Here is a 25,663-nt window from a genome sequence, read left to right on the forward strand (position 1 = left end):
GCGGGCGGAATATATAATATCTTCCCGAATCTCACTGGCCTCCCCACAATAATCCTTGGCACAAACTCGCTGCCACCAACCGATTTACGGTAACTATTAGCCGAACACACAGACGTGGGATCCAAGATCGAGATAACAGAACAGCCCAAGATTAATTATATAATTTAATCAGCCTACAGCACACTAGAAACTACAATATATACAATAGGGAATCTACAGAATATACATATGTCAGAGTACAGTTACAGTCAAAGCATGGGTTACAAACAGGCATACACAGTTCCAGCAGTTACCTTGTTGCGTCTGGCCACAGGGCGGCGCTGTAGACCAGGTTTCCAGGAACTCCCTCACAGGTCTTTCCCAACCAGGCCCCCGAGCAGAAGAACCCTGGAAAATGGCCGAAGTAGGGTTATCAACCTGGGCAGATCCAGGTCCCCTCCTACCTTAGTGACCTCACAGGGAAGCACTGCCACTCCCCCTGCATGGATCAGAATTATCCAGCAAAGGGGATATTGGCCATAACTTTGCCTGGGAGCGTCGTAGGCGGACGCCAATGCTCTCATTGTGACAGTTATGAATTTAGCTACAGAACGAGGGGACTCATGACCTGTCTGCCAGTTCCCCATTGGCTGATATCACGCCTGGGGCATTTCCCAATGTCCTGCTCCCATAAAAAGGGGGTGCCGGCATCGTCCACATGCGGAGACACCATTTTTATGGTTGCCATATTTATCGGAAATATGGCTTGCGAGATATGAACCATTTTTTACTGGAGTCGTTCTGTCTGGCTATTTCCATAGCCTTGCTAATTAGATAGCAGCTCCTACTACAGGGTGACGGCAGGGAGTCATCCTGTGTCCATTGTCCCACACTCATCTCCATATCACAGGACATGGCCATGGGATTTGTTGCTAAACCAGTTGTGTGAAGGAAAGGGGGGGTGACACCAGGAGAGGGCTTCCTGACATACTTGAATATCATGATTTATCGTCATATCTCCGGATTTACCTCACACCTCCCCCCTTTTGAGGGCGCTAGGGGGCAGCACACTCCGGTGTTCCCCCGTGCGCCCGTCCGCGACCTCTCCTTGTCGGGACAGCCCGTCTGCGTTACCGTGGTCACGGCCCCTTTTGTGGCGAATGGTGAAGTTGTATTGCTGGAGCGCAAGGCTCCATCGCAACAATCGCCCATTCGTCCCAGAGACGGTGTGCAACCAGCTGAGGGGATTGTGGTCCGTCTCCACGATGAAGTGGCGCCCGTATAGATAGGGTTGCAGATGCTGCAGGGCCCACACTATGGCCAGGCACTCCTTCTCCATCGTGGAATAGGCAACTTCCCTTGGTAACAGCTTCCTGCTCAGGTACAAGACTGGGTGCTCTTGGTTCGCAGAGTCCACCTGGCTGAGCACCGCCCCGAGGCCGAAGTCACTGGCGTCGGTCTGTACTACAAACGGCCGCGTGAAGTCGGCTGCCTGTAGCACGGGCGGGCTGGACAGGGCGTCCTTTAGGGCCCGGAAGGCTGTCTCGCAGTCCATTGTCCAATCGACTGCAGAGGGCAGCTTCTTCTTGGTGAGGTCCGTCAAGGGCTTTGCCAGGCTACTATAGCATGGAACAAACCTCCTATAGTACCCAGCGGTCCCCAAGAAGGACATCACCTGCTTCTTGGTCCTGGGGGTGGGCCAGGATGCGATGGCCTCCACTTTCTCAGGCTCGGGCTTCAGTGTTCTCCCGCCTACCCGGTGACCGAGGTACTGGACCTCGCTCATGGCCAGCTGACACTTTCCCGGCTTGATGGTCAAACCTGCCCGGTGGATCCGCCTGAGCACCTGTGCTAGATGCTCTAGGTGGTCCTCCCAGGTGGGACTGAAGACGGCAATGTCATCCAGGTACGCGGCCGCGTACCCTTCAAGTCCCTTGAGCAGGGTGTTGACCATCCGCTGGAAAGTGGCAGGGGCATTCCTCATCCCGAATGGCATCACCGTGGACTCGTACAGTCCAAATGGGGTAATAAAGGCAGAGCGTTCCCTGGCCTTGCGAGTCAGGGGGATCTGCCAATATCCCCGGCTCAGATCCATGATGGTCAGGTACTGAGCCCCGGCCAACTGATCGAGCAGGTCATCGATGCGTGGCATTGGGTACGCATCGGCGACCGTGACCGCATTGAGCCCCCTGTAGTCCACGCAGAACCGAGTGGTTCGGTCCTTCTTAGGGACGAGGACTACAGGCGAGGCCCAAGCGCTGTTGGATGCCTGGATCACCCCCAGCTTCAGCATCTCGTCAATCTCCTGGCGCATGTGTTGCTGCACCTCCAGGGAGACCCGATATGCTGAACGCCGGATCGGGGGATGATCCCCAGTGTCCACGTGATGGACAGCCAAGTCAGTCCTTCCGGGCTGGTTGGTAAACAACCCCCGGAAGGGGTGTAGGGTGGCCCACAGCTGGGACCGTTGGTCCTCCAAGAGCTGGTGGCCAACCTCCACATCCTCAATGGATCCGCCTGCCCTAACCTGGGCTAGCATATCCAAGAGGGTTTCCGCTTCTCCCTCCTCGGGCAGGTTGCACACGGGGAGCGCACATGCCTCCCGCTCATGATGTGCCTTCATCATGTTCACATGGAAGGGCTTCCGCCTTCCACGGGCAGGGTCCAGGGTGACCAGGTACGTTACAGGGTTGAGCTGCTGGTACACGAGGTATGGGCCTTCCCAGGCTGCCTGAAGCTTGTCCTGTGGTACGGGGACCAGTACCCACACCTTTTGACCCACTTGGTAGGTCCTCTCACAAGCGTTCTGGTCGTACCAACGCTTCTGATCGGCCTGGGCTTGAGCCATATTGTCGTGTACCAGTTGCGTCAAGGCCTGCATTTTGTCCCGGAAGCGCATGACATACTCGATAACCGACACTCCAGGGGTGGCCAAATCCCCTTCCCCAGCCTCTTTCACCAGAGCCAGGGGGCCCCGCACACGTCGCCCGTACAGGAGCTCAAACGGTGAGAATCCTGTTGAGGCCTGTGGAACCTCCCGGTAAGCAAATAACAGGTGTGGGAGATACCGCTCCCAGTCACGCCCATGGGAGTCGACCAACATCTTAAGCATCTGCTTTAAGGTGCCATTGAACCGCTCGCACAGGCCATTAGTCTGTGGATGGTACGGGCTGGCCACCAGATGTCGCACCTGGACTTGCTTACAGAGGGCCTCCATCAGCTGGGACATGAATTGGGTCCCCCGGTCAGTGAGCATTTCCTGGGGAAAACCCACTCGGGAGAAAATCTCCAGCAATGCGGTGGCCACCTTGTCAGCCCGAATGGACGACAAGGCCACTGCTTCTGGGTACCGGGTGGCATAGTCCACTACCGTCAGTATGAAGCGTTTCCCGGAGCTGCTGGGGATGGCCAGCGGGCCGACCAGATCCACAGCCACCCTCCTGAAAGGCTCATCGATGATTGGCAGAGATACCAGTGGGGCTTTGGGGCGTGGCCCCGCCTTCCCCACTCTCTGACAGGTTTCACACGAACGGCAGTAGGCAGCCACATCGGCCCCCATTTTTGGCCAGTAGAAATGCTGGTTTAACCTGGCCTTGGTCTTAGCGATCCCTAGGTGTCCGGCCATCGGAATCTCATGTGCGATCCGCAACAACTCCGTCCGGAACGGATAGGGTACCACCAACTGTCGGTCCCTGGGCCACGCCTCCGGTGAACCCTGCTGGACCGTGGCCCGGTACAGCCGTCCTTGGTCCCAGACCACTCGCTCCGGGTCCGAGTCCGAGGGAGGCTGTGCCGCCTGCTCCTTAAGAGCTTTCAGGCTGTCGTCAGCTTCTAACGCTGCCCGAAACCCCTGACTAGATGTGGCCAGAATCGACGAGACTGTCACATCTTCAGTCAGTACCCCGGGACCTGTGTCCTGGCCTCCACCTGACTCGGCTGCCACTTGGTCAGAAGGGGAAGAGCTATCGGACCTCCGGGAGGCCCCTTGGCTTCCAGCACTCCCACTGCGGGTGACAGCGGCCACAGCCGCTGCGACCGTGGGTCGTGCCTGCTCCTCCTCCGTTCCTGACCAAGTCGCCGGTTCAGGCAGACCGACCTGGCTTCCTGACACCCCGGTTGTGGGGGAACCATGCACCGAGATCTTACCTGGGAGCACTTCCGCTCCTGGACCGGCCCCAATCTCACCTGCCTGTTCCCCTCCTGCAGCAACAGAACCCCGCTGTGAAATCTCTGGGGACCCCACATTTGCTGTGGTAGCCCCCACCCCACACACTGGTCCTCCCCCTGCAGCACCCTGCTCTCTGCTTATCCCTGCAGAGGGCAACAGATCCCAGCTCACAGGCTGGTTACTTGTAGAGGCATTGTCACACCTTTCTCTGACCCCCTCCCCTGTCACAGCTGCAGCTGCGTGTGTGTCTATGGTGTCTATGCAAGCAGAAAAATCAGAGTTCACTCCCTCCTCCCTTACATCATTCATAGATAACACATTAACATTGTTAGGAGTCATGTCAGTACGGGCTGAAGGTTCAGCCCTTGGTTGGGGCCCAAACTGGGAGGTTATCTGCCCCAAATCTGTCCCAAGTAGCACGTTTGCAGGGATCCGATCAGTTACCCCCACCTCCCTCACCCCCCGCCCTGCGCCCCAGTCCACATAAATGTCAGCAACAGGCAGCGCCGGGTCAGTGCCTCCAATCCCGGAGACAGCGAGGGTTTTTCCAGGGATCAAGTCTTGGGGGGACACCATCTCAGGCCGCACCAGAGTCACCTCCGAGGCGCTGTCTCGCAGTCCTATGGTCACAGACCGGCCGACGGTGACAGGTTGGAAGCTGTCCAGGGACCTACCACCACCCCCACCCACACAATACACCTTGGGCGGCCCTTGGGACGGGGACGGAGCCGGGGCCTTGGGACGCTGAGGGCACATGGCCTTGAAGTGTCCCGGTAGGTTGCACTGGTGGCACCGTCTTGGTTCCGCCACGGGCCTGGAGAGGGGAGTTGAGGGGGACACCCCCTGCAGTCTAGGGGCAGGTGGGGCAGTTGCAGAATTCATCTTACCCCCTCTCCAGGTGCTGCTGGTGGCCGCTCTCCTGGCCTCAGGGGCCCGGTTGTTGGTGTAGTCATCGGCAAGGGCAGCTGTAGCCGTGGACCCCTTTGGCTTCTGGTCTCGGATGAACTGGCGGAGATCCTCAGGGCAGTTCCACAAGAGTTGCTCCGTGATGAACAAGTCCAGGATCTCCGGTCCGGTGGAAAGCTGCAGGCCTTGGGTCCAGTGGTCGGCAGCTCGGGCAAGTGCCCGCCGGTGGTCAGCCCAGGAGTCCTTTGGTCCCTTCTGTAGGCTCCGGAACTTCTTGCGGTAGGACTCTGGAGTGAGGTTGTACTGTTGGATCAGGGCCCGCTTGATGGTGTCGTAGCCCTGATCTGCCTCAGCAGGCAAGTCCCCAAGGACATCCAGGGCCTTACCCCTTAAACGGGGGGTCAGGTATTTGGCCCACTGGTCCTTGTTCAGATGGTGCTGCAAGCAAGTCCGTTCAAAAGCAGTCAGGAAAGAGTCCAAGTCTCCATCCTTCTCCAGCACTGGGAAGTCCTCAACACGGACCTTTGGAAGTTTGGTGTTTTGAAGGTCACATGTGGCTGATGAGGGCCGGAGCTGAGCTAGCTGCAGCTGGTAGTCACGGTCTGCCTGTCGCTCTCGCTCTCGCTCTTCACGCGCTGCCTGCCGCTCTCGCTCCGCAGCCTCACGCTCTGCGTGCCGCTCTGCCCTGCGCTCTGCCAGGAGTTCCTTGTAGCCCTTCTGGTCTCCAGCCTGGAGAAGGGCCATAGCCATTTGAAGAAGGCTATCCGAGCCTCCCAGGCTCGGTGGAATGGCACGTGGTGATCTGCGGCACGCTGCGGAGCCTGGTGATTCACTGTCCCTTTCAGAGCGGAGGGCTGGCATCTGGCTCGTTGAGGAACCTTGGGTGAGCTCCTCCTCATCTTGTCCAGCAGTGCCAGGTTGCGCAATGTCCTCGGCAGAACGGTTTTCTGGCGTCGAGCTCCTGGAGGACTCGTGGGCAACCTCCTCATTGCTGTCCACAGCACCGTCCTCCCTCTCTTCGGCTCCTGCCTTAGCATTGGCCAGTTGCATAGCTCTGCTCCTGGTGCCATCAGCCATTCTTGCAGACTTTTGGTCACTGACACAGAACTGACACCTGATGCCTCCACACACCTTACAGTATCTGCACTCTGACACTCTAGTGTTGAGCTAGTCTGAAGACCCCAGCAGCCACAGCTGCTGCAGGCAGTCTTTAGTGTCTGGGAGTATGGGTCTCACACTCACACACACTATTATCTCGATCCCACCGCTATGCCACCAATATGTCACAAACCACCGGGGGGGTCACTCAGAAATCCCCCGCGCTGGCTACCAGTACGTCACAATCGGGGGGTAACAAGTGGGGGGGTCACCCCTCCTTTATACCTCCCGACCGACAGAGCACGTGATGCGCTCTCTAGCGCCCCTCTTATAGTCAGGCCAATTATGGAATTGCCCGACAATAAGCAAGGAGGCCGCTATACTACTTATGCCGATTATTGAAGGGTCCCCGGTGAGAGTAGGGTATATATTCCCCCGACCTCCGCGGGCGGAATATATAATATCTTCCCGAATCTCACTGGCCTCCCCACAATAATCCTTGGCACAAACTCGCTGCCACCAACCGATTTACGGTAACTATTAGCCGAACACACAGACGTGGGATTCAAGATCGAGATAACAGAACAGCCCAAGATTAATTATATAATTTAATCAGCCTACAGCACACTAGAAACTACAATATATACAATAGGGAATCTACAGAATATACATATGTCAGAGTACAGTTACAGTCAAAGCATGGGTTACAAACAGGCATACACAGTTCCAGCAGTTACCTTGTTGCGTCTGGCCACAGGGGGGCGCTGTAGACCAGGTTTCCAGGAACTCCCTCACAGGTCTTTCCCAACCAGGCCCCCGAGCAGAAGAACCCTGGAAAATGGCCGAAGTAGGGTTATCAACCTGGGCAGATCCAGGTCCCCTCCTACCTTAGTGACCTCACAGGGAAGCACTGCCACTCCCCCTGCATGGATCAGAATTATCCAGCAAAGGGGATATTGGCCATAACTTTGCCTGGGAGCGTCGTAGGCGGACGCCAATGCTCTCATTGTGACAGTTATGAATTTAGCTACAGAACGAGGGGACTCATGACCTGTCTGCCAGTTCCCCATTGGCTGATATCACGCCTGGGGCATTTCCCAATGTCCTGCTCCCATAAAAAGGGGGTGCCGGCATCGTCCACATGCGGAGACACCATTTTTATGGTTGCCATATTTATCGGAAATATGGCTTGCGAGATATGAACCATTTTTTACTGGAGTCGTTCTGTCTGGCTATTTCCATAGCCTTGCTAATTAGATAGCAGCTCCTACTACAGGGTGACGGCAGGGAGTCATCCTGTGTCCATTGTCCCACACTCATCTCCATATCACAGGACATGGCCATGGGATTTGTTGCTAAACCAGTTGTGTGAAGGAAAGGGGGGGTGACACCAGGAGAGGGCTTCCTGACATACTTGAATATCATGATTTATCGTCATATCTCCGGATTTACCTCACAGCCGCCTATCCATCACTAGCGATCAGCAGTGACATCACTGAGAATGCTGCCTATCCATCACTAGAGATCAGCAGTGACATCACTGAGAACACCGCCTATCCATCACCAGAGATCAGCTGTGACATCACTGAGAACACCGCCTATCCATCACTAGAGATCAGCAGTGACATCACTGAGAACACCGCCTATCCATCACTAGAGATCAGTGGTGAGAATGCCTAAATTTATATAAACTATTTGGGTGAACTATAAATCCCAGGTTGTGAGGAGCGGGCAGGAACTCTGATTTCACACTGGAGGAGTGCCGCTCCTCACACGCTGTGTGCCAAGCACACACCTGTATACACTGCTTACTAATCACAGCTCAGCCGCGGATGAGTCAGGCTAATGTAGTGATATTGGCATGTCCTCTGGGAGCGAAAAATATAATGATTCCCTTTCTCAGGATTGGCGGTGAAAGCGTTAATGCTCCCGCTACTGCCGGCCAGTGACACTTCTCAACTTCATGAATCAAACAAACCAGCATCATGGATAAATAAGAACCAAACCGGGAATATTCTAATATCGGTGTAATATACACCGCCAGATAACTAGTCTCAATTCTAATTCTTTTACATAGGGGCAGTATTATAGTAGTTATATTCTTGTACATAGGGCCAGTATTATAGTAGTTATATTCTTGTACATAGGAGCAGTATTATAGTAGTTATATTCCTGTACATAGGGGGCAGTATTATAGTAGTTATATTCTTGTACATAGGGGCAGTATTATAGTAGTTATATTCTTGTACATAGGGGCCAGTATTATAGTAGTTATATTCTTGTACATAGGAGCAGTATTATAGTAGTTATATTCTTGTACATAGGAGCAGTATTATAGTAGTTATATTCTTGTACATAGGAGCAGTATTATAGTAGTTATATTCTTGTACATAGGGGCAGTATTATAGTAGTTATATTTTTGTACATAGGAGCAGTATTATAGTAGTTATATTCTTGCATATAGGGGTCAGTATTATAGCCGTTATATTCTTGTACATAGTGTGAGGTAGCACGGTCGGCTGCGCAGCAGAAGACACGGGATCCAGGCATTAAGGTTCACAGCACACGGTTTTAATGTCCAAACAAAAGTCCATAACAAAATACATGTGCCTCCCCAGCAGAGAACTCAGGGAGTTCTGTTCACTCCCCCACACCCGGCACACCTGCCCTTGTTCCTAATTCTATTTAACCCTTCCTTCAGCCTGTAGGGAAACAGCATTAACCCTAGAGTGGATTTACTTTCTATCATGGAGTGAGCACAACCGGGGCGAGACATACCGGCCGTCATAGATAACCCCGGTCACAGTCTTACATACCCCCCCCCCCTCAGTTCAAGCGTGCGGGGTTGAACTCCCGCCATCAAACACGGGCTGCGGGACAAGGCATCGGCGTTGCCCTGCAACCTACCGGCCCGGTGTTCAACCGTAAACCGGAAGTTCTGCAGAGAAAGGAACCACCGGGTAACCCGGGCATTCCGTTCCTTGGCGGACCTCATCCAGACCAGCGGAGAGTGATCAGTCACCAAGCGAAACTGCCGTCCCAGCAGGTAATAGCGTAGGGACTCCAAGGCCCACTTGATCGCCAGGCACTCCTTCTCCACTACGCTATAATTCCGCTCGGGAGGGGTGAGCTTCCTACTTAAGAAGGTGACGGGGTGTTCCTCCCCCTGAACCACCTGAGACAGCACTGCCCCCAGGCCGACCTCCGAGGCGTCAGTCTGTACTATGAACTCCTTCCGGAAATCAGGGTTTACAAGAACGGGCTGTCCGCACAGGACCCCCTTCAGGGCCCGGAAGGAGTCCTCGGCCTGCGGAGTCCAGCGCACCATGACGGACTTCTTGCCTTTGAGAAGGTCCGTCAAGGGGGCTGATAGTCCCGCAAAATCTTTTACAAACCTCCTGTAGTACCCCACGATACCCAGGAAGGCCCTAACCTGCTTCGTGGTCAGGGGTCTAGGCCACTTCTGGATCGCCTCAACCTTGTTAATTTGGGGCTTAATCACTCCTTGGCCTATCACGTAGCCCAAGTAGCGGACTTCCGTGAGTCCCAATGCACATTTCTTGGGATTGGCTGTCAATCCGGCTGTTCGAAGCGCGTCCACCACCGCTTGTACCTGTTCCAAGTGGGTCTGCCAATCGGAGCTGTAAATAATGATGTCATCCAGGTACGCTGATGCATACGCCTGGTGGGGTTCCAGCACTAAGTCCATCAACCTCTGGAACGTGGCCGGAGCGCCATGTAACCCAAAAGGCAAGACAACATAGTGGAAGAGACCCTCCGGCGTAACAAAAGCGGTTTTCTCCTTGGCGGACTCCGTTAGTGGCACCTGCCAGTACCCCTTGGTCAGGTCGAGCGTGGTAAAATATCGCGCCTGTCCCAGCCTATCAATCAGCTCATCCACCCGGGGCATGGGGTAGAGATCGAACTTGGATATTTCGTTCAATCTCCTAAAGTCATTGCAGAACCTTAAGGAGCCATCGGGTTTTGGTATTAGGACAATCGGACTAGCCCATTCACTCCGGGATTTTTCGATGACCCCCAGGCGTAACATTGTCTTTACTTCCTCCGATATGGCTTGTCGTCGAGCCTCCGGTACCCGGTATGACTTCAGGCGTACCTTCAGGTGGGGCTCGGTGACAATATCATGTCGTATCAGACTGGTCCTACCGGGCAGCTCGGAGAAGACATCGGGGTTCTGCTGAACCAACCGTCTGGCCTCTCGCCTCTGTTGCTTGGTGAGGGCTTCTCCAATCCTTAGTTCCGGTTCGTCCTCTCCGGAGGTCGCTGAAGCCGGATGTGAACGACCCGAAGAGGAGGGAGGTGGGGAAAAAACAGCCATCACGTTTTCCCGTTCCTGCCAAGGTTTTAATAGGTTGACATGGTATATTTGTTCAGGTTTCCGCCTACCGGGCTGCAATACTTTATAGTTAACCACCCCGACTCTTTCCTTTATCTCGTAGGGGCCTTGCCACTGAGCCACGAATTTACTCTCCGCCGTGGGGATTAATACCAACACCCGATCCCCGGGTTTAAAGGTCCGCACGGTGGCTTGTCTATTGTAGCGGCCGCTTTGCGCGGCCTGAGCCTCCCGTAAATGCTCCTTCACAATTGGCATGACCGCGCTTATGCGGTTCTGCATACCCAAAATGTGTTCAATCACACTCTTATGGGGGGTGGGCTCTTGCTCCCATGTTTCCTTTGCCAGGTCCAACAATCCCCGGGGATGTCGCCCGTATAACAATTCAAAAGGCGAAAACCCCGTGGATGCCTGTGGCACCTCTCGTATGGCAAACATCAAATAGGGAAGCATCATATCCCAGTCTTTCCCGTCTTTTGAAATCACCCTTTTGAGCATGGTTTTCAGCGTTTTATTGAAACGCTCGACTAAACCGTCCGTTTGAGGATGATACACAGACGTACGCAACTGCTTGATCTGGAGTAGCCGGCATAGCTCTTTGGTCACTTTAGACATGAATGGGGTCCCCTGATCCGTAAGGATCTCCTTGGGCAATCCCACCCGGCAGAACACAGCAAACAACTCCCGAGCTATAAGCTTTGCTGCAGTATGTCTGAGAGGTATCGCCTCTGGATACCGGGTGGCATAGTCAACGATCACTAGGATGTGTTGGTGCCCTCGAGCGGACTTTACGAGGGGCCCCACCAGATCCATCCCTATTTGTTCAAAAGGGACTTCTATAATGGGTAACGGTACCAACGGACTGCGAAAATGGGTCAGGGGTGCGGTAAGCTGACACTCCGGGCAGGTTTCGCAGAACCGTTTTACCTCCCCAAAGACCCCGGGCCAATAGAACCTTTGCAATATTCGCTCCTGCGTTTTCTTGACCCCTAGGTGGCCACTCATCAGGTGTTTATGAGCCAAGTCGAGGACCCGCCGGCGATGCGGCTGGGGCACCACCAACTGTTCTACCCCCACGCCCCGTATTTCATCTACCCGGTAGAGTAAATCCTGTTTAAGAGCGAAATGGGGGTACCTTACCTGGGCACCGGGCAGCTGTGCCACCCCTTCAACTACTGTCACCCGACTCCGGGCATGTATTAACGTAGGGTCCTGCAGTTGGGCTGTCCCAAACGTATCCGGGGACGCCTCCAACTCCGGGATGGGCTCGACCGTCTCAGCCTCTCCTGCCAATACCTCTAGGGGCGACCTATCGGGTTCACACTCTGTCCCTATCATGGTGACCCCTACGGCAGGTGTCCCGGATTCAGGATTGTAGGGCTCAGGTCCCGGACCGACCAATATCTGAGGGGACTTAGGGGGTCCCCTCCATAAAGTCCAAAAATAGGGCAGATCCCTTCCTAGGATCACGTCATAAGGCAGAGTGTTAAGAAGTCCCACCTCATGTTGCACCTGACCGCAAGGTGCTGTGATGGTGACAATCCCCGTGGGATAGTCGCGGCGGTCCCCATGTATGCAAACCACCCCCACGGTACGTCCTGTGGCCTTTACTTTAGCCCTCAAGGTGGATCGCACAAGGGTCACTAAGCTTCCGGAATCCAACAATCCTGTAACCGGACATCCATTCACCTGTATTTGGCACAAGTGGGGCTCCGTCTCTGGGGAGACCGGGTCAGCGGTACACACCACCTGAGCATACATTGAACCCCGCCGGGTAACCCCACAATCCATGGGCTCCGTGGTGAGTGGACACTGGGCTTCCATATGTCCCACCCGCTGGCACCGCCAACATCTAATGGGGACGGAAACCCCCTTGACGGGTTGTCGTTTAGGGTACAGAACCTTCCGGACCTCAGGAATGGCAGCCGCGGCCTCAGACGGGACGGTAGGGGACTCCTGTACCGTTGTCAGCGGTGGGTCCTTGGCCCTAGGCTTGGAGGGGCCGGACCGACGGGCGGTACGCAAAGTCTCAGTGTCCCGTATCAAGTCCTGCGTAGCCACATGCCGCTCTACCAGGGACACTAATTGGTCCAGGGTACTCGGGTCACCCTGTCCGACCCACCGTTGAACGGTGACGGGTAAAGTGCGCACAAAACGATCCACTACTACCCTTTCCACCATTTGCGCCGGGCTCAGAGTGTCAGGCTGCAACCACTTTTTTACAAGATGCAACAAGTCATAGGCCTGGGAGCGTACGGGTTTGGCTTCCTCATAGAACCACTGATTTACCCGCTGAGCCCGTACATAGGTATTCACCCCCAACCGAGCCAGTATTTCGGCTTTCAGGGTCACATAGTCAATGGCGTCCTCGGTACAGAGGTCCAGGTACGCTTTTTGGGGTTCCCCCGTCAGATAGGGCGACAATACCTCAGCCCACTGCGGGGTCGGCAGCTTTTCCCGCTCAGCCACCCGCTCAAACACCGCCAGGAACGCTTCCACATCATCACCCGGGGTCATCTTTTGCAACGCTTGTCTCACCGCTTTCCGGACGCTGCCGTCGTCACCCGGTCCCGGGGTTGTTGCTGCCGGTCCGGCACGGATCGACTTGGCCAGGAGAACCATCTGTTCTTGGTGCCTTTTTTCCTGCAATTGCAAGGCTTGCTGCTGACGTGCATTGGCCTGATCCATCTGTTCTTGGTGCCTTTTGTCCTGCACTTGCAAGGATTGCTGCTGACGTGCATTGGCCTGATCCATCTGTTCTTGGAGTTTTTTTCCCTGCACTTGCAAGGATTGCTACTGACGTTCCAACGCCCGGAGCAGGTGTGCATTGGTCTGTTGCTGCTGTGCATTAGCCTCTTGTAGCTGTGCATTAGTCTGTTGCTGCAGCCTTAGTATGTCTTCCATGGCGTCGCTGGGGTTGGGCTGTAGTATAGCCGCTCGAATCCAGGACATGTGCTACCGGGTCACCAGGGATGGATGCTACACCTCACCGGCTGTCATGCCCGCCGATTCTCCACCATATGTGAGGTAGCACGGTCGGCTGCGCAGCAGAAGACACGGGATCCAGGCATTAAGGTTCACAGCACACGGTTTTAATGTCCAAACAAAAGTCAATAACAAAATACATGTGCCTCTCCAGCAGAGGGCTCAGGAAGTTCTGTTCACTCCCTCACACCCGGCACACCTGCCCTTGTTCCTAATTCTATTTAACCCTTCCTTCAGCCTGTAGGGAAACAGCATTAACCCTAGAGTGGATTTACTTTCTATCATGGAGTGAGCACAACCGGGGCGAGACATACCGGCCGTCATAGATAACCCCGGTCACAGTCTCACAATAGGAACAGTATTATAGTAGTTATATTCCTGTACATAGGAGCAGTATTAAAGTAAATATATTCTTGTATATAGGGGCAGTATTATAGTAGTTATATTCTTGTACATAGGGGCAGTATTATTGTAGTTATATTCCTGTACATAGGAGCAGTATTATAGTAGTTATATTCTTGTACATAGGAGCAGTATTATAGTAGTTATATTCCTGTACATAGGGGCAGTATTATAGTAGTTATATTCTTGTACATAGGGGCAGTATTATAGTAGTTATATTCTTGTACATAGGGGGCAGTATTATAGTAGTTATATTTTTGTACATAGGAGGCAGTATTATAGCAGTTATAGTCTTGTACATAGGAGCAGTATTATAGTAGTTATATTTTTGTACATAGGGAGCAGTATTATAGTAGTTATATTCTTGTACATAGGAGCATTATTATAGTAGTTATATTCCTGTACATAGGGGCAGTATTATAGTAGTTATATTCTTGTACATAGGAGCAGTATTATAGTAGTTATATTCTTGTACATAGGGGCAGTATTATAGTAGTTATATTCTTGTACATAGGGGGCAGTATTATAGTAGTTATATTCTTGTACATAGGAGCAGTATTATAGTAGTTATATTCTTGTACATAGGGGCAGCATTATAGTAGTTATATTCTTGTACATAGGGGCAGTATTATAGTAGTTATATTCTTGTACATAGGGGGCAGTATTATAGTAGTTATATTCTTGTACATAGGAGGCAGTATTATAGCAGTTATAGTCTTGTACATAGGAGCAGTATTATAGTAGTTATAGTCTTGTATATAGGAGCAGTATTAAAGTAAATATATTCTTGTACATAGAAGCATTTTTTTTTTAAATTACCACAACTAAGCTATGATCAGATAATTTGTAAGACGTTCCATTATCTTGTTTTATTGGCGACTTTCTACTTTTTGTCATTTTTTGCCGTTTATCTAGTTTATTTCTTATATCATATGACTGTTTTCCTATACGGAAGTGGTGACTTTCGTGTAACTGATTCAGATTTCTATAGAACGATAGCGCAGACGATTAACTATTAATATCCCACAGGGCTGGGAATATTTCAGATTTTTTTCTACAAGACCATACGTCACACAGAGGTGTCTCTTGCAAATGGTATTGCGACTAACGAGAGGGGATGAAGCTGATGTCGTGTTAGATCAGCTCTCAAAATGCAAAATCATTACTGAGTAATTAAGTTAATGACGTCAGTGCGATGAGATACCAGTGTCCCGTTTCATCCCTGGTCCATCTGGTCTCTGTTCATTAGTGTGTGTATGTATGTATGTATGTATGTATGTATGTATGTATGTATGTATGTATGTATATATATATACATATATATACACACATACACACACACACACACACGCAGAGGGAGTCACATTGGCCTTGTCTGCTATGCAATGGATTACAGAACCTCACACCCACCAGGGGAAATGGTTACTTGGTATGGCCTCACCTGTTAAAGTGGATTCTCCAAGTCATAAGTCTGGGTGAGCAGCAAATAGAAGAAGAGATGGTGCAGCACAGCAGGTCTCAACAGACAACATGTGAATCAACGAAGACAAGGGTATGCAGGACGGCAGATAAGTAAGCGGATCAAATAGCAGAGATGAAGCAGAGCCTGGTATGTGGAGACACAGAAACAGTAGTATATTAATTTGGTAAGGAAGCAGTTAATCACAGGATAGCAGCCTCATATCTTCCAGCAGGCAATGGTTAATAGCAACAATGTAACAGAAGTAAATACTATCTGGTATCTTCCAGCAGAGCAATAGTTAATAGCAGCGATATTCAGTACAGACCAAACGTTTGGACACACTTTCTCATTCAAAGAGTTATCCTTATTTTCATGACTCTGAAAATTGTAGATTCACATTGAAGGCATCAAAACTATGAATTAACACACGTGGAATGAAATAACAAAAAAGTGTGAAACAACTGAAAATATGTCTTATATTCCAGGTTCTTCAAAGTAGCCACCTTTTGCTTTGATTACTACTTTGCACACTCTTGGGATTCTCTTGATGAGCTTCAAGAGGTAGTCACCCGAAATGGTTTTCACTTCACAGGTGTGCCCCATAAGGTTTAATAAGTGGGATTTCTTGCCTTATAAATGGGATTGGGACCATCAGTTGTGTTGTGCAGAAGTCTGGTGGATACACAGCTGATAGTCCTACTGAATAGACTGTTAGAATTTGTATTATGGCAAGAAAAAAGCAGCTAACTAAAGAAAAATGAGTGGCCATCGTTACTTTAAGAAATGAAGGTCAATCAGTCCGAAAAATTGGGAAAACTTTGAAAGCATGCCCAAGTGCAGTGGCAAAAACCATCACACACTACAAAGAAACTCGCTCACATGAGGATCGCCCCAGGAAATTAAGACCAAGAGTCACCTCTGCTGCAGAGGATAAGTTTATCCGAGTCACCAGCCTCAGAAATCGCAGGTTAACAGCAGCTCAGATTAGAGACCAGGTCAATGCCACACAGAGTTCTAGCAGCAGACACATCTCTAGAACAACTGTTAAGAGGAGACTTTGTGCAGCAGGCCTTCATGGTAAAATAGCTGCTAGGAAACTACTGCTAAGGACAGGCAACAAGCAGAAGAGACTTGTTTGGGCTAAAGAACACAAGGAATGGACATCAGACCAGTGGAAATCTGTGCTTTGGTCTGATGAGTCCAAATTTGAGATCTTTGGATCCAACCACCATGTGTTTGTGCGACGCAGAAAAGGTGAACGGATGGACTCTACATGTTTGGTTCCCACCGTGAAGCATGGAGGAGGAGGTGTGATGGTGTGGGGGTGCTTTGCTGGTGACACTGTTGGGGATTTATTCAAAATTGAAGGCATTCAGAACCAGCATGGCTACCACAGCATCTTGCAGCGGCGTGCTATTCCATCCGGTTTGCGTTTAGTTGGACCATTATTTTTTTTTCAACAGGACAATGACCCCAAACACACCTCCAGGCTGTGTAAGGGCTATTTGACTAAGGAGGAGAGTGATGGGATGCTACGCCAGATGACCTGGCCTCCACAGTCACCAGACCTGAACCCAATCGAGATGGTTTGGGGTGAGCTGGACAGCAGAGTGAAGGCAAAAGGGCCAACAAGTGCTAAGCATCTCTGGGAACTCCTTCAAGACTGTTGGAAAACCATTTCCAGTGACTACCTCTTGAAGATCATCAAGAGAATGCCAAAAGTGTTGAAAGCAGTAATCAAAGCAAAAGGTGACTACTTTGAAGAACCTAGAATATAAGACATATTTTCAGTTGTTTCACACTTTTTTGTTAAGTATTTCATTCCACATGTGTTAATTCATAGTTTTGATGCTTTCAATGTGAATCAACAATTTTCAGAGTCATGAAAATAAAGAAAACTCTTTGATTGAGAAGGTGTGCCCAATGTTTTGGTCTGTACTGTATGTAAAGTAGAACTTGCAGCAAGGAAATGGTTAACTGCAGAAATGGAATGAAGCATAAGAAATATGGAGACTTGCTTGAAAAGATGCGTTACCGTGATTGCAGAGTCCTTGTGTGAATAGGACTAAGAATAGCTGTGAGGTTGGGTTGATTTGGATGACACCCAAGCAGGTCTGAGCTTAGAAACAACACTGATTGTAGCCGCATGAAAATCCGGAGTAACAGAGGAGATGATGGACTCCATGCTGGAGCTGAGCAGAAGCAAAAACTGAGACACTTGTCACAACGGAGTACTATACTACTTAATTCCCAAACACCTGGCCTCTGCCTGAGCCCTCCTTAAAAGACCTAGGCTAATGAAGTCAGAGGAGTTTCCCAGGCTTCTAAACAAACCAAACGTGGACTATTGCAAAAGGAGAGAAGGCGATGGGAGAAGGAAAAAGGCCCATAGCCAGGACAGGTGAGTAACCCCAATATTGTAGGGGGTTGTCAGTGTTTTAAATGAATTAAATTTTTGGTATAAATACAGAGGGATCAGACATTAGATCATATACCCACCCACAAAAATGTGGTTGTTCCATCCCTGTTCCCTGCAGAGATATGGTTGAACGTGTGAAGTCCTTCTATAGCTAGGTATATGGTACAGACAATTTGGCTATATTGGGCCATAGACTATTCCTTAGAATTGGTAAGGCTTATGGTATTTACAGGACAAATGTGTTGGACTATCCCTTTAAATTAAAAGGAGTATTTCACATAGATAAACGCGTTTAGATTTGGACATGGGTATAATACTCTAAGATAAGTGAGCAAGTCGGCGCAGTTACATCAATCTTGTGCCCTCTAAAATGCCAATCAGTGGAAAGATGTGAGCCCAACTCCTTTGAAAAGTCACTTGCCATAATTTTTTTACCTTCTGTACATGCCGCTGTTCTCCTGAATCCGGAGATGTCTTTCTTTTGTTCCTGAGCCTCTCCAATCCTGAGATATGAGCCTCTCTTCCTTGTATATAAATCAAGTCTTTCTAGTCAAGTAGGCGGGGGTTATTAGGACCACGCCCATTTTGTGAAATAGACTGTATTTGCATACAGAGAAGAGAGGGTCATATATCGGGAATAGAGAGGCGCAGAAACAAATGAAAAACATCGCCGGATTCAGGAGAACAGCGGCATTTAGAGCAGGCAAAAAAAGTATACATTTATGGGAAGTGTCAGTCCCCCTTTAAAGAACTGTCATACTGATAAGGCATAGCGCCCTGAGTGTCAAAGTCCTAAATCAATATCAATTGCCTATTACCGCTAACAACCAAGATAAGGCCCATCAGATTGCCTGCATGGTTGCTGCATAGAGTAGAACACTGTTCATCCTGATCTACCTGATTCATGTACAGATTAACAGTAAAGGCCAATACTTAGACAATGCAGAGAGAGAGCAAGACAAAAAAAATGACAATTGTGAAATGCTATGCCGTACAAAGTCGGAAAAAAGCTGGGTGACAAGCTCAATTTTTACAGTAATGGTGACTAGTGGTTGACAACCAAGAGGGAGTGGGGGAGGTGAGTGTAACAATATCGTCTCCCTCCGAGTTGGTTCATTTCTGCCTTAGTTGTCTTTTGTGGAATGTTTCCGTTTGTTCTGTCAGAACATAAACAGGATTATTTCTTGAGGCCGAAAGCAAATATCATCCTGTGTTCCTAGGAGGGAGAGCAAATCTGCAGCACTGAATTTAAAGGGAACAAGTCACTATAAAATCTGCCAGCACCATGTTGTAGAGCAGGAGCAGTCGAGTAGATTGATATATAGATTTGTGGAAATAGATTGAGCAGATCTTGTAATTTAAATTTGTTCGTTTGAGTCCAGTGGGCGGTCTTGTCAGACAAGTCTGTCAGTCCCCGATTAGGACCGCCCACCGGACTACTGATTCTAAAGCTAGCAAGATTCTACAAGTTCTACTGAGCCTTTCCCCATAGAGTTATATATCAAACCGCTCAGCTCCTTCTGCTCTGTAACCTACTGCTCATATCAGGGTTATCACTGGCAATCTAAAAAGGTCTGGTTGAATGAAATCATGGACTACAAGTCAGTTCTTGACTTTAGGAAAGCTGGGTGAGTAATTATATTGGTCGTCATCCAGCTTTTTTAAAGTTTGATTAGTTATGGTGCAGATTTACAGCTCAGGGTTCCAGGAAAGCTGGGTCAGCGTACAAACTCAGTCTTATTATTCACCCAGCTTTAATGGAATTCTGTAACATTACATGAACATTGAAATGGACAGATGTGCTGTTCATGACTTTGAGAAAGTCAGACATATTGGTTTTCACCCAGTTTTTCAAGAATTGAAGCAGGATCGACACGACTAGATTGCATTGTCGTTCCTGACCATAGGAAAGCTGGGTGAACTAAAAAATGAGCCATATTTGTGTTTACCCAGCTTTACCAGAATTCTGAAACACAAGTTTGTCCAGGTTTGGCTACAATCCCTCATGTTGTAAGAGTTGAATATTCATTTGCAATGTAGCCCATCTCCACAGGGTGGCTCTAGCGAGATACATTTCTTTCATTCTAGCAGAGCGCTCATTTGCATAAGACTTCACACTCAGCTAGTCTTCATAAAGAGTCACAAAAGATTCTTACAACTAGAAGATTTCATTAAAAAGACATAAGGGGTTAATAAGACAATGTTCAAAAAAAAGAAGAAGCAAATCTTGTTTTTTTTGGCTGCCCTGCAGACGCTCCTCCGCAGCACATGTGACACGCGGTGGGGGAGGGTCGGAAGTTGATTGCTACTGGCAACATGTTGGTTTGGAAATCCAATACAAACTGACAATGGACCACGCCGCACACCTGCCAACAATGAACAGGGCTTTTTTTTTTTTTTCGGTAGCTCCTGGTAAAGTGTCAGACATAATGGTTGCTTGTTTGCAAAGCTCGTTCTATCCTCACTGAGCAGGAAATTCTTCCTGCATCCTGCGCGGCGAGGATCGCGACCAAGTCCAAAACGTTACAAGTTGACAGGTCAATCAGTAAGCGCCTTCAATCATTTGACAAACCACTTACAGTATTTTCAGAGACTTGTCTTATCTCTGTCTGATAAGGGTGGGAAACTGATCTGAAATCCAAACAGGGTAATTTTTTACTATATTCTGTGATAGCTACTATCCAGAAGCCAAAAATGTATTGGCAGCCTGTATCTACATCTATATTTTATGACATCCAGATATTAACCACAAAAATGTTTCTAATTATCTTCATCTTGGAGGAATGTAATTACGACTCATAGTATCCCACTCTAAGCTTCAGATGAGTGAATTCTTGGACTGAGCCAAACGATTATGAAACAACGCAAAGATATAACCTTAATTAGTCTTGAATATTCAGCTTTTGGCACGTTAGTACCTAAAGGGTCAGAGGAAACGGTGTACTCAGTATTTATCTTCTAGGCTAGAATGAATTTCAGTCAAGGTGGAAAATAAAGTTGGATATTGGAAGTTGGTAACATGTATGTCGCCATCTTCCTCAAAGAAATGGTCTTGAATGATTGAAGTCTACAGACATCTGGTTGAAGTTTTAAGTGTCTTCCCAATTAACCACCCTTGTATGTATTGAACGTTCTTTGTGAGTTCAGAGATGGTGTCTAATACTCTATTTTTTGATTAGCTAAAATCTAAGACAAATACAAATGAGTTGAAGAATTTTTATCTGGTCAGTTTACATCCCAAGTGAACATAGTCTTAGGGGTACTTTACACGTAGCGATATCGCTAGCATCGGCTAGCGATGCCGAGCGCGATAGTACCCTCCCCCGTCGCACATGCGATATCTTGTGATAGCTGCCGTAGCGAACTTTATCGCTACGGCAGCTTCACACGCACTTACTTGCCCTGCGACATCACTCTGGCCGGCGACCCGTCTCCTTCCTAAGGGGGCGGGTTGTGCGGCGTCACAGTGGCGTCACACGGCAGGCGTCCAATAGAAGCGGAGGGGTGGAGATGAGCGGGACGTAAACATCCTGCCCACCTCCTTCCTTCCGCATAGCCGGTGGAGGCAGGTAAGGAGATGTTCCTCGCTCCTGCGGTTTCAAACACAGCGATGTGTGCTGCCGCAGGAACGAGGAACAACATCGTATCTCCTATTGTTGCAACATTATGAAAATGACCGACGCTACACAGATCACCGATTTTCGACGCTTTTGCGATCTTTTATCGGCGCATCTAGGCTTTACACGTTGTGACGTCGTTACCGGCGCCGGATGTGCATCACTTTCTATTTGACCCCGACGAAATCGTACTAGCGATGTCACAGCGTGCAAAGTACCCCTTAAAGTGCTCTCCTCTAAGAGCAAAAGACAAAGCTCAAGAAAATTGTTTTTACCAATGGTTAATTTTTCAAGGTGGCACCTAAACATATACTACTTTTTGGGGGGGTTCTCAGTTGGAATTCACAGATTTCATTGTTTTGAAGTTAATTGAGGAGGTAGATTTACTCTGAGCTCCAGAAACTTCTCAGTGACCTAATTGCTACAAAGAATACATAAAGAAACCTTGTGTACGCACTACTATTTATGTTCTTCTCATGGTACCAAGAAGTCTCTAACGTCATACTAGACTCGTGTAACTTATGTTTTCATCCATATAATTAATCTCTTTCTTCCTTTATTTCTCATTGCAGACCATGGAGACCTTCAGTTCCAAAGATCTTGCCCTCCAGGCGCAAAAAAAAATCTTGAGTCGTATGGCCAGTAAATCAATGGTGAACATGTTCATCGATGAAACAAGTAGTGAAGTCTTGGACGAACTTTACAGAGTTTCTAAAGAGTACACCAAAAACAAAGCAGAGTCTCAGAAAGTCATCAAGAACTTGATCAAGATTGCGGTAAAAATCGGCGTCTTGTATCGTCACAACCGTTTTAGCCCAGAGGAACTGGTCCTAGCTGAAGATTTCAAGAACAAGCTGCACAATGGAGCAATGACGGCCATTAGCTTTTACGAAGTGGAATTCACTTACGAGAAGGAGGTGCTTCCCAGAATCCTCACCGAATGCAAAAACTTACTCCTTCGCCTCGTGGACAAGCACCTTACTCCTAAGTCCCATGGCCGCATCCAGCATGTGTTCAACCACTTTGCAAATAAGGACATGCTCAGTCAACTCTATGATCCCAATGGGTCTATGAAGCCCCATTTACAGAAAATTTGTCAGGGAATGAACAAATTGATTGATGATGGGAAATTGTGATGGACTTTGGACTCAAAAAGGGAAATTGTGCAAAATGTTGGACTCAACTTGGAAAATAAAGACAAGGACCCTTGAAGGGTATCAACCATGGGAACAGTGAACTGGTGTTTGTGATACGAATGAAAGGGTTTCCATATGTCAAATGAATTTCCAAACTTAAAGTCAAGTAAGCAATTGACACATTTGTATTCTGCTGCATGCAGTAGATCTTCTAAAAACTTGGTTTTCAAGATGTGAAAGGATAGACTATTTTTCATCTTTTCTAAGTCCAAAGATGTTGACTGATTTTGAAGAACTCCATCCTAGACCAAAGAGTTCTCTTGGGGAAGATGACTGGTATCTTGTCGAGGGGCTTCATGCCGCCCGTCTATATGGGACAAGCTAACGCACAGCCGTTGCACGTACAACTTGGACTTTGGTCTACACCTAAGCGTTTACACAAAAGGATCCTGCCCGAAGAATATATCTGTGCTTCATGTTAAGTCATGTTGTGTGACTTTGAAGTCTTTGGTACACAAAGGGCATACTGGTTGTTACGAGTCTTACAGAGACTGAACACAAAATTGTAAAATTCTTTTTGATGCGATGTTTGAGATGATGACAGGGTCCACAATGACTACCCTGGTGCTTTATGGTTGTCCCTGCTTCAGAATGATGTGTATATGTGATCAGAACATTTGGGAACTTCGATCAGTCGACTAACGTTGTTGGCCTATTGCAGAACAAAGTAATGTTTACAGCCCTCTGGGAACGTTTGAATGAAACACCCAACTTTATAAACTGAGTAGGTCCGAAACAAGAAAACCACTGCTTACTTTTAGAAAGTCTAATCTGTTTTGTATCTGATTAGAGATGAGCGAAACTTTGAAAGTTTAGTTCGGCAGGTATAGTCGAACTTTAAAAAAAAGTTCGGTTTGTGACCCCGCCTTGATCCGAACCTCAATGGAAGTCAGTAATTGGGCAGTTCGTAGCTCCACCTACATACAGCCAGCCATAATCAGAACACTTCCGGGGGTGGAATTTTTCAAAATTATTTTTTTGTGTGTGTACACACTACATTTGATCATGCCGATTTTACCCCAAGTGCAAGCCATTCAAACACTGCACGGAGCTTGCACAGGGCTGAGCATCACTCATACCCAAGCACAGCGCTGCTCGCTTGAGTGGTTTGCACTCGTAACTCACCCGAACTTTGGTTTTTTTGGAAGTTGGTTTCCGAACTCCGAACATCAAACCTCAGGATCGCTCATCTCTAGTTCAGATTTCTCCAAAACATAAGGTTCAAAGATGCTGATGCCCCGGTGGTCCCTACCAATATTTGTTTGCGAGATGCCACTACCTGACAGCTACAGCCAATCACGCACCTTACGTCTGGCATTGTGGCTGTCGAGTGGTGATACCAGTAGTGTGGTACATAATAGATAAGACTTCCTGCAACTTGTAAAGACTAGTGGGGACCATCAGGGGAAAGAAGAGCTAAGTACTGTCTTTTTTATTTTAATAACATTTGTGGTTCCTTTTTTTTTTTTTTTTAAATCACCTACTTCCCTCATTCCGCACTTTTTGACAGGCAGTGGGAAACTATGGGATCACCCATAAGTTTAAAAATATATATATTATAATTTTTAAAGAGAAAAAATATGCAGTTATTGAATTATGAAAACTTGGCGCCTTTTTAACAAATGTCGCTTGTTGCTTAGCGGTATAGAAAATTGATGGGGTGCAGTACCCACAAAAAAAGCCTACTGCAATAATGGTCTATGTACTTTTTAGGTACATAAAAAAGAGAAAAAAAAATTCTATGAAAACTTTTACCTCTTCTCCTTTTTCCCATTCACTAAAGGTCCAGTCACACATAATGAGATCATTAACGAGATCGTTACTACGTCACAGTTTCCGGATCATTGTTAAATCGTTAGTGAGATCGTTGGTGAGATGTCACACAGTAATTTTCCCAACAACTTTAGTAACGATGCAGCGACCTGTATAACGATCTCGTTGGGACCTTGTCACACAGCATCTATGTAACGATTCCGACCTCAAATAAGGGAGTAGTGTTTGACGCTGTAAGCCACGTAGGCGTGCATATGCGTTGCCTTTTCCACACCCCTCCACTCTGATTGGTGGCCAATACTGCGTTCTGATTAGGCGGCCGGCTTAGAAGGCAACTTTGTATCGCTTCATCCTTTGTCCCTTTTTGAGCCTTGCTTTGAGGATAGAACCTGCGACTTCAGCTTCGATCCGAAAAGCAAGCAAGCAATCGGGAACAAAGTACGAATTAATCCGGGTGGAGTCGCAGGTTCTATCCTCAAAGCAAGGCTCAAAAAGGAACAAAGCATTAAGCGATACCCAATCAGAACGCAGTACTGTTCTCAGCGCCAACCAATCGGTGCAGAGGGGGCGCGGAAAAGGTGACGCAACTACACGCCTACGTGTCACACTTTCTGTTCTGATCAAGGTCGTTAACGAGATTGTTGGTAGGTGTCAAGCATACAGATCCATCCTGCCTAGCAGGACTCCAATGAGCCAAAAATGGCACAGGACATTCAGCAACGACCAACGATCTCACAGCAGGAGGCGAATCGTTGGTACATGTCAAACATAACGAGATCGCTGGTGAAGTCGTTGTTTTCGTCACAGAAATTGTGACGTAGCAACGATGTCGTTAGTGATCTCATTATGTCTGAAGTGGCCTTAAGAATCTATAGTTAAATCTGCCATGATATCAATCTTAAAAACAAACAAACCGAAAAATGATCAAAATGCCGGAATGTATATTAATTTTTTTAACTCGCAACTTGAAAAATGTGGATTTCTGTGCCTACAGCTGAAAATATTTCCTTAATTATCTATAGTTTTATTTCTTCAATAAAAGACTTGTGGTATCAGATTTTTATTTTTTTTATTAATATTTTTATATATATACTAACTGTACTACCCGGCTTCGCCCGGGTTAATAACTGTTGTTAACAAAATAGAATGTATTAACAAAAATGTATTCTGCACACAAAAACCACAAAACAAATAGATAGAAATGTAATTATTAAAAGGCAAAAACTAAGCTACCGTGTTTTTCCAAAAATAAGACACTGTCTTATATTTTTTTTGCCCCCCAAATAAGCACTAGGGCTTAT

The 25,663-nt window shown here is 48.3% G+C and overlaps 1 protein-coding gene across 5 annotated transcripts in view; it reads left to right on the forward strand.

Annotated features, from left to right (window-relative positions):
• The window catches only part of TNFAIP8L2 (TNF alpha induced protein 8 like 2), a 113,316-nt gene extending 87,897 nt beyond the window's left edge, over positions 1–25,419 (forward strand). For 4 of the 5 annotated variants that reach the window (XM_075329627.1, XM_075329623.1, XM_075329624.1 and 1 more), the window contains exon 2: positions 21,966–25,419. In XM_075329627.1, coding sequence (XP_075185742.1) covers positions 21,969–22,529 — 561 coding nt within the window. In that variant the 5' untranslated portion in view covers positions 21,966–21,968 and the 3' untranslated portion in view covers positions 22,530–25,419. Of the gene's footprint in view, positions 1–7,776; positions 7,818–21,965 lie in introns of those variants that run through there. The other variant, XM_075329626.1, reaches the window with a different exon arrangement.
• The last annotated feature ends 244 nt before the right edge of the window (positions 25,420–25,663 follow it).

This window comes from Anomaloglossus baeobatrachus, chromosome 12 (assembly GCF_048569485.1).
Source record: "Anomaloglossus baeobatrachus isolate aAnoBae1 chromosome 12, aAnoBae1.hap1, whole genome shotgun sequence".
In the NCBI taxonomy this organism is placed as follows: Eukaryota; Metazoa; Chordata; class Amphibia; order Anura; family Aromobatidae; genus Anomaloglossus; species Anomaloglossus baeobatrachus.